Source organism: Ipomoea triloba, chromosome 6 (assembly GCF_003576645.1).
Source record: "Ipomoea triloba cultivar NCNSP0323 chromosome 6, ASM357664v1".
NCBI lineage: Eukaryota > Viridiplantae > Streptophyta > Magnoliopsida > Solanales > Convolvulaceae > Ipomoea > Ipomoea triloba.
The window spans coordinates 20,964,748-20,974,007 of record NC_044921.1 but is presented as its reverse complement, the minus strand read 5'-3'; the positions used below and the strand labels follow the sequence as shown (position 1 = coordinate 20,974,007).

Here is a 9,260-nt window from a genome sequence, read left to right as displayed (position 1 = left end):
TTTTTTTTTTTTTTTTTTTTGCAATCAGAGGCTATAATCATGTAAACACCTCTCATTTTTAACTGGACATTCCAAGTCTCCAACTATTCAATAGAATTCCCTGTCCAGTCTTTTTCTCCTTTTTTCTTATTCTTCTGATGAACATCAATTTTATTAGAATTATTGTCAATTTTTATTCAAAGTTTGAACAATCATAATTTGAAATGGTATGTTCTTTTTTTTTTTTTATTGGTCCATTTTTTCTTCTTCTCTAAATCTTTACTTCTTCTTTTTCTGAATGCTCATTCTTCTTTTCTTTAAATCTTTTTGATCTCATATACTCTTGAGTGAAAAAAATGTTGATTCATGTTAAAGTAGAAAAATACAATCATATGAACTTGGTTTTTACATGATTTTCATTGGTATATACTTGGCTTTTTGTTGCTTGATCGAACACTTCATGTATTCTTTTATTCCTCATAATTTGTACATGATTTAAATAGCATTTGGTAGTGTTTAAGTATTAAAACCACTCATTGGATACTTAAAAGCATCTTTTGCACCTTAAATCACAGGAAGCCATTGCTTTATTGTGCGTTGTACTTTTTAAAAAGCTTCCCACGGGTTTAAAAAAGCTACTATGTATTTTTAGATGGTTCCTGCATAGCACAAATGTTTAATGAATGGAAACTATTTTCAATTTTACTTTTGTTTTTGAATAAATATAAGTGATGTGGATGATGTGTCAGTTAGGGTTTGAATGATTTAAAGGCACTTTTGGCATTAGATGCTTGTCATGCAGGGAGGAAATAGGATTATAGGAATAAACTTGTTGAGTTTCTATTTTGGAAACACTCTTGCTTATGGATAGCTCTTACTCATAATGGGTGAACTAGTAGTGGACAATTATCTTATATCTGCACCTGCAAATAATCATACGAGTTGCATGTTGCAATATGCTATACTTCTTTTATTAATGCAGTGCTATGTTGGGTGGAGTTTGCAGCTGGATGTCATGACTCATGAGTTTGGTCTCACTGGAAAATGAATTTGGTTCTTGATGATGCTGAGGAAGGAAATATAAAGAAGAGCAGAAAGCAACTAGGTGAATAACAAGATTCTGGCTGCATGTGAAAGTGTTATACCCCATATTCCCCCTCAGATTGATTAACGCTAAGAAGAAAAGACTATATAAAGCAAAATTGCATTTTACAGAGCATTTGTCTGATGCTTTTATGCTTTTTGTCCAGGACGCATACTTTTGAAAGGCGACAATATCACCCTTATGATGAATACTTATATGTACTTCCTTGATTCACTTTAGAACTGATTCAGTAACATAGTAACTTCTGTTATTGTAATTTATACTGACTGGCTGACTGGCATTATTTATTTATTTTGTTTAGGGGGAAGTAACATCATGGAAGTTGTGTGCCGAGCTCACCCGCACATGTTGTGTTATTATGGCCATGTGATTGAAGATCTTGTGAACAAATATCGTCACCATAATGTATCCTAGGGACTAGAGCACCAACACCAGGCATGTAGTTATCTTTGATGCACTATTGCATTGTCTTTGAGCAGGGTATTGACTGTTGTATACATAACTAGACGTTCAGCTTTGATTTGAATAGCATATATCAATGATGTTCCTGATACTATTCTTTTCCCCTATTCATATGGCAGGAAAATGATGTTTGTGCTGCAACTTCGTTGGCGCATATTGTATGACAAAATTACCCTTATTGCAGCTTTCTTTCCTTGGAATGGAGGTGTTTAAATGCCTTGTGCCTTTTGTATGCGGTATGCCTTTCTTCATCAAACCAATAGGATGCATTTGATTAATAGCATAGTAGTAGTACTAAAAAAAGTTTATTTCCAAAAATAATTACACAGAAGTTCAACTGATACTGGAATGGTAATCCCATTACAGAGCATCTTGAAGCGAACTACAGAAGTACATGAAGGTATCCGATATGATCCGACATTTAAAATTATCTCATCTTTAAAGTTTGAGGAAAACGAATTCTTCAACTGCAGGCACCTCCCCTATCTTCTTAAGGGAATCCTTGTCAGGCTCTTCATCAACTCCAATAGCCATGATGGCCTTTGTCCTCTTAATGGTCCTTCCCACGCTCATAAAGCTCACATTCACATTGCTCTCGCCAAGAATGTTTCCGACGCTCCCAATCATTCCAGGCTGGTCAGTTTGGCGACACAGTATCAAGTTTCCCTCTAAGCTCACATCAACGCTAAATGATCCAACACAAGTAAGATGAGGTATTCCATACTTCACTCTCCCCTCAATGCTAATATTTCCATTGTTCAATAAAGCACTCGCGAACTTGGATTCAACGTTACTTATTTGCACCTGGATTGCCTCAACTGGGTGCTCCTTAGATGAGTCAACAACTATGCGTTCCTCGCTTATCCTAAGACCCTTCTGCTTGGCAGTGAAATCTGCATTCACAAGGTTGATGATTGTGTCAGATATAGGCTCAATAATCCCTTTTGTTACCATGGCTCTGAGAAGTCTCGTGTCCAAGTTGTCAGGGTCTCTAGCTGTTTTATAGACTATCTTCATGGACTGAATTCCACTCCCTCCAGTCACCAGCTGTACAGCCAACCTACCCAACTTCTCAGCTAGCACAACATAAGGAGCCAACTCTGACAAAACCTGATTACAGGAGTCCGAGGTTAGGTTTACAAGTTTTAAAACTATCCTTATTTGGGAAATAAAACTTATAACTTCTCGTGGTTAGGGGAAAAAACTCTTAGGTTTACAATCACACGAAAGAGTAGAGAAAATCAAATGGCCATAATAGCAGCAGCATATGGCAGTAGTGTAGGTTACCTCAGGAGGAACCATTGGGGCATTAACTGCAGTAGCAGAAAGTTCTCCTTTCAAAGCACCAACCACAGCTTCAGCTATTTCAACAGCAACTCCTTCCTGGAATTTGCAACCGACGATTTAATAAATTAAGACTAGAAGAAAAGTAGATGATGATATGCAAAGAGGTACAGATATAGAGGAACATAAAGAATTATTACCTGTGCCTCCCTTGTGCTAGCTCCAAGATGAGGTGTGACAGTCACATTTTCATGCTGCACTAATTTGCTATCTTTGGGTGGGGGCTCCACTGCAAAAACATCTAGGGCTGCCTGTTGCAATGATGATGAATGGTGAAGATTGAGTTATGATAGACAGGTAAGCATGAGAACCAACAATAGGCACCAGGCAAGAGGTAGTGATGTAAAGTGGGTTGACTATCCTAACCAATATGGGTCTGGTAGTATTGCAAGTTATGCCTATCCAATCCACATTTTACTATAGGGCAAATTATACCATGGACCAAGGTCTACCTTGCATTGTAGACCTTGGTCCAAAAATAATTTAAGAAACTGTTAACTGTAAGTACAAAATGTGTTAACTGAAGGTACAAAATTTTTGTATTAAGGTTCACAATATAATATGAATAATGGTCCATGGTATAACAATTGTTACTATAGCTCGTAGGCTAAACTTGGTCCAAACTCATGTGGGTTGGGATTGGACCAACTCATGTGAGTCTGACCCATATTGTCATCTTTAGCGAAAGTTGCAGATTCTAATGAGGTTGTTGGTGATTAGAGATGGGTTCATGGATAAAATGACAGTGAAAGCTAACAAGCATGAGCATACATACCTGTGCAACAGCTCCATTGTCAAGGGCCCTAACTAATGCATCTTCATCAATAACACCACCTCTAGCAACATTTATAAGACGCACTCCTTTCTTCACCTTGGCAAATGTTTCATCGTTAAATATCTTTCGGGTAGCAGGAGTAAGAGGCATATGAAGCGAAATGAAGTCAGCTGTGGAAATGGCCTGGTCAAAAGAGACCAAATCAACTCCGGCGGCATGAGCCCTATCAGCTGGAGCATAAGGATCATGTGCAATAACATGCATGCCCAGGCCCTTTGCCCTCCTTGCTACCTCTGACCCAACTTTTCCAAACCCCATAACTGCTACTGTCTTCCCAACCAGAGAGACACCCACATACTTGCTCCGCTGCCATTTACCTAGGAGATAAACATATAATTAGCTTAACTCACTCTTAAAAAATCATGAATTCCAAGTTCAAGATTTATGAATCTAATTTCATGTTTCCAATAATTCAACTACACATTTATTATGTTGTATATATTCGGAAAAGTAGCAATTTCCATCCATGTATTTATATGAATTAGGATTTCAGTTCCACAATGGTTAATGTAAACATTATTAACCATCCAATTTTTCATGAAGTAGCAATTTTGGTTTCTCACCTATGTCACTTTTGCATTGCACATGTGGATTTTGGGAATGAAATTGTAATGTACAATTTTAAATAGTTAAAATCACACTAAATAATCAGTGGAAGGATTAAAGTTGTCAAAACTACCACTCGTGAAATGAGGCATCAGTCACTATCTCTTGAAAAATTAAAAGGTTAGTAAATACTAACATCAATATACAAAGGCTAAAATTGTTAGTATTTTTTTTATTAAATACAAGAAAAAAAAATTGCTATTTTCCGTTTTTTCCCTAACTTCTTTTTCTCTCTCTACTTGAATGAAGCTTTTCTTTTCCCATACTAAAATTTGTTCCAGCACACTCTACAGTACCATCAATCATATTCCCAGTTTTTAGTAGTTAGTGAGTGGAAACAAAAGACTCTTTAGGACTTTAGCTATGATTGAAAAAAAAAAAAAAAAAAAAAAAAAAGATGCGCTACATTCAACCTCCACCAAACCATTAATCATATTCCCAACTCTCAAGTGGAGCAGAAAGGCAAAACCACATTGAAGTTCAAAATATGCCCCCATCGTGGTTTCCAGGGGGGACCATTACCACCTCAGAGCATATAATATTAAGAGAGTGGAGTAGCTCTGCAAACTTGAAACATGCTTTGATTTGAGTTCAACACTTTCACGTCTCTTTACCACCTGGCAGCCTCTAGCACTTCTATTCCCACAATTATTTTAGATTCTTAAAGATATTTCGTCGTATATAATAAGATATTTTTACTATGCCAAATAGTATCAAGTCGGTGTTTTGTCACTAATATTACTAGTATCTTTTATACAACCAAGCATACTCATACTTATTAACAATTATACCAACTCTGATTAGGATGAGATTCGAACCTATAAAAATTAATGGATAAGTTAAAACTTAACGGAATATTTCGTTATTATAGTTAAAAGTTAACGGCACGTGAGGTTATTTAAGGGAAGAAAATAATATAATAGAGGATAAAGAAAGAAAATCATAAAAGATTACTAAAATCAAAATAATATGAACCATTCGTTTAAGTAAATAATTACATCGACATTTTTTCTTTTCCGTTAGAACTTTAACATTATTAGCTCTTATTAAAATTGTAGATGTAAATGTAGATGTATACCACTTTAGTGAGATTTGAATGAGGTATAAGATAAGGCATGTGTGCATTTGTTTTCTATCATATACCCTGTTACAGGGTATATAGTAATACTATCAACGAATTTTCAATGGTAGATACATGTGGATCCTTAAGATACTGAAACGACTGTAGTTATTAGTATCAAACCAATAACGATTCATACAAGCTAAATCTTCCAATCGATAATTGGGCCAAAGAAAAAACTTGAATTGAATTAATGACACTATATTGATCAACCAATTACAAAATACCTACAAAATTAGGAGTTGTTTATCAAAGTGGAAAAATGGATAATTTTTTGGAAAAATAGAATATTGGAGAGATAGAAAAAAGAAAAATGGATATATTCTCTTTTGATATTATTCCCTTTCTATATATTTTTTAATTAAACAAGATATATAAAGTATTATTTGAACATGATTTTATTTTGTGAATCTTAGTACAGTATCGATCTATGAATAAAAAACTCCCAATCATTTCACGTCGCTGTCGGAAATAATACAATCCAACAACTCATTAAGACCAATAAAATATTCACATGCCAAAATTTGAAGAAATAAAATCAAACCCCACCTACCGTCTACCGACGTATACGTCAAATTATTAAGGTTGAAGGTTACCATTTGTTTTTAATACGGAGTATACAATATCCAATCTCTATCACACTAAAATTAATTTAGATCAAGCATGTGTTCTGACTTAGAAAGTTGGTACTTACATCTTGAAACAATCATTCAGTTATGTAGACTATACTATCAAATAATGTACATTCAATACAGAAATAATATATTCAATACACAAATAATATACTTTTAGTATTAAAAAATAAAATTGTACATTGTGTTCATGAAAAGTACATTATTTGAGTACTGAAAATATATTATTTTGTATAATATACATTCAACATACGAATAATGTACTTTTTGTTGTGATCTACACAACACTGTATAGACTATGATCCACAGAATAATTTGCACATCTTGAAATTATATGAATAATTTACTAAACAACCAGTCAATTACCAATTTTGAGTAAACACTCGGTAAAGAAAGAATATTTACTTCTGACCCCTTGTATGCTTAAGAGTTTTTTTTTTTTTTTTAAACGTATGTTTAAGAGTCTAAAATTGCAAAATATAACTATAATTAAAAACATTTCGTAATATTGTACATAAAATTAATGTATTCTCAGAATAAAATATTACGGAGTATAAAGTTTCTAATATTTAAAATAAGACATTTATAGGTCTAGCAAAAAAAATTGAAGAAAAATGCTATTTCTATAAATCTATAACAAATTGTTTCCTACAAACTAAAAACTATATATTATTATTCTTAAATTTATGTGTTTGATCAAGAGCAAAAATATTTTTGGGACATAATTAGGGGGTGTATTCAATCATGACTTTCATAGACTTTTAAAAACTTTTACTAACTTTAAAAGTTTGGCGGTATTCAATTTAGACTTTTAAATACTCTTTAAAAGTTTACCGGTATTGGATCCAGACTTTTCAAAACTCTTTAAAAGTATACTGGTATTCGATTTAGACTTTTATAGAGTTTTTTAAAAGTCTACTGGTATTTAAAAAGTTATTAACTTTTATAGATTCTGTCAAAATGGAATTTGTGTAGACTTTTTCTTCATTAATATAAATAGATGAAATCCGACCCTCCAACCCCAAACTTTTCAACATTCTCTACGGACTTTTTTTTTCTATCTAAACCAGAAAATTTTTTCTATCAATTTTACGATACGTCTCAAAATATTCAGAAAAAAATAAATGTTGCGATCGCAACAAAAAATTTGCTGCGATCGCAGCAAATTAAAGTTTGCTGCTGTTCGTAGCAAATTAATGCTGCGAACAGCAGCAACAAGTAACAACAACATAAATATTTTTTTTGTCAAAATACATAAATATTCTATTTGAAAATAGAATTTATCTTTTATAATTTTTATTTAATTAATATAATGTAATATAATTGTATGTTAATTTTTTTTTTGAAATCAATGGTATGTTAATTAATTATTAATATATGTATTTGTGTTAAGTTGAATTTTTTGAGAGATTAATATACTTTATTTTTGACAATCAATATTTATTTTTTATTTTTTTACAGTGCATTAATTTATTTATGATTTATAAAAATATACTTTTGTAAGAAAATTATAAATAATATACTAATAGAAGTTATGGAATGTTTGTGATGGTGTATTCAATTTAGAGTTTTAATGATTTTTGTAGATTTTTTAATATGAAAAATTTTTTAAAAGTCTGTAAATGTTTGACCTACGGATATTTATAAACTCTTACAAAGTTGATAAGAGTTAAAAGATTCTAAGAAAGTTTACGAAAACTCTACAAAAATCAATTAAAATCCACCACTTTAAAAGTCTTTGAAAGTATTTAAAAGTTTTGATCGAATACAACCCTTAGTACTTACATATTAGACACTGGTGTAAATTATCAAAATAATCCTATAATATAATGATTTCACCCTTCCAATTTATATATATTTTAGTCCTCTGAAAGCACTGTTTTATTTAAATTTTTGTCTATTTTATTCCCGATGCTAATAAAATAAATATAAATTTGATAGTTAAATGATATTATTAGATGAAAGAGAAAATGACATTTTTAGTTAATATGTTATAGGACCAGATTTAGTCTTTCATTTATTTGAAGTGTAGATTTAGTCTTTCAATTTTTGTCAAAGTGGCGAATTGGGTCCCTTAATGACTATTATCGTTACCAATATGTTATTTAATAGAGTGGCCAATCTTTTTTTTTTTTTGAACAATAGAGTGGCCAATCTGATCACTCAAATACTAAATCTGTCACTTTGATAATAAATCAAGAACTATATTTGCATTACAAATAATTGATGGACTAAATCTATACTTTTATCACAATTGAGTGACTAAAAGTGTTATTTTCCTAGAAATTAAAAATTAAGTGGCATAAGTAAATAATGAATGCTTGTAAGAGTTTTACTACCTGTGTTGGCTGTGTACTCTTAAATTATGCTTTCTCAATTTTACTCCGTGTGGCAAACAAGATAAAAATTGAAATTTAAGATAAAAAGTGTGCATACCGAAAAGAAAAATCTTACCAGCTTTCATGGAGGCATCGGCCTGAGCAACGTTGCGAGCCATGGAAGCAAGCAAGGCGATGCCGTGCTCGGCGGCGGCGATTGTGTTGGCGGTAGGAGCATTGACGACAAGGCAGCCAAACTCAGTGGCGGCCTGCAGATCAACATTGTCGATCCCAACGCCGGCCCTTCCAACCACCTTGAGGCGGCCCTGCGCCGCCTCGAAGACCTGGCGCGTGACCTTAGTCCCGCTCCTAACGATCAGCGCGTCGAACCGCGAGATCTTCGCGCAGAGCTCCTCCGGCGACAGGTCGTAGGAGCAATCGACGTCGCCGAATCCGCGGAGCACCTCCAATCCCGCCTCTCCGAGCTTCTCGGAGACGAGCACTCTCGGCTTCGGAAACGGAACGGCGCCGAGATCCGCGGCGGCGGAAACGGAAGTGTCGGCGGATTCGAGCGTCTGGAGAACGCTCCGGACGAGAAGGCGATTGGAATTAGGCGATCGCGGAATGGAATTCGAATTCCCGGAGGATCGGAGGACGGAAAGGCGGGAAGGTTTGAGAGAGTACTTGTGAGAAGAGGAAAAGGAGGGAGTTGAGCAACGAAAATGGAGGGAAGACCTGGAAACCGCTGCCATGTTCAATATTTTGGGTGGGCGAGTGAGTTTGTTTTCCACTTTGAGAGTATAAATAAATATTTGAGAGCAGCTAGCGGCGGCGGGGGGGGGGGGGGGGGGGGAAAGGG

The 9,260-nt window shown here is 34.2% G+C and overlaps 1 protein-coding gene and 1 long non-coding RNA gene across 4 annotated transcripts in view; one reads left to right on the top strand and one right to left on the bottom strand.

The window, feature by feature from the left end:
* The window catches only part of LOC116022269, a 4,455-nt gene extending 2,685 nt beyond the window's left edge, over positions 1-1,770 (top strand). The window contains exons 3-5 of one of the 3 annotated variants that reach the window (XR_004099165.1): positions 986-1,084; positions 1,230-1,281; positions 1,386-1,770. This is a non-coding gene — a long non-coding RNA (uncharacterized LOC116022269). Of the gene's footprint in view, positions 1-961; positions 1,085-1,229; positions 1,282-1,385 lie in introns of all 3 variants that reach the window. The other 2 variants (XR_004099166.1, XR_004099164.1) reach the window with 2 other exon arrangements.
* A 65-nt stretch (positions 1,771-1,835) lies between these two features.
* Positions 1,836-9,188, bottom strand: LOC116022268 (D-3-phosphoglycerate dehydrogenase 2, chloroplastic-like). The gene is made up of 5 exons (XM_031262900.1): positions 8,538-9,188; positions 3,666-4,042; positions 3,031-3,141; positions 2,834-2,929; positions 1,836-2,656 (listed from the first exon to the last, which is right to left on the bottom strand). Exons 1-5 carry the CDS (start codon positions 9,151-9,153, stop codon positions 1,985-1,987), a joined length of 1,872 nt encoding a protein of 623 aa, XP_031118760.1. The 5' UTR covers positions 9,154-9,188; the 3' UTR covers positions 1,836-1,984.
* Positions 9,189-9,260: the final 72 nt, after the last annotated feature.

Coding starts and splice junctions, on each gene's coding strand:
- LOC116022268 (XM_031262900.1), bottom strand. CDS start 9,153: ATGGCAGCGGTTTCCAGGTCTTCCCTCCATTTTCGTTGCTCAACTCCC. Junction 3,142..3,665: donor ACAATGGAGCTGTTGCACAG/GTATGTATGCTC, acceptor TCATTGCAACAG/GCAGCCCTAGATGTTTTTGC. Junction 2,657..2,833: donor CCCCAATGGTTCCTCCTGAG/GTAACCTACACT, acceptor TCCTGTAATCAG/GTTTTGTCAGAGTTGGCTCC.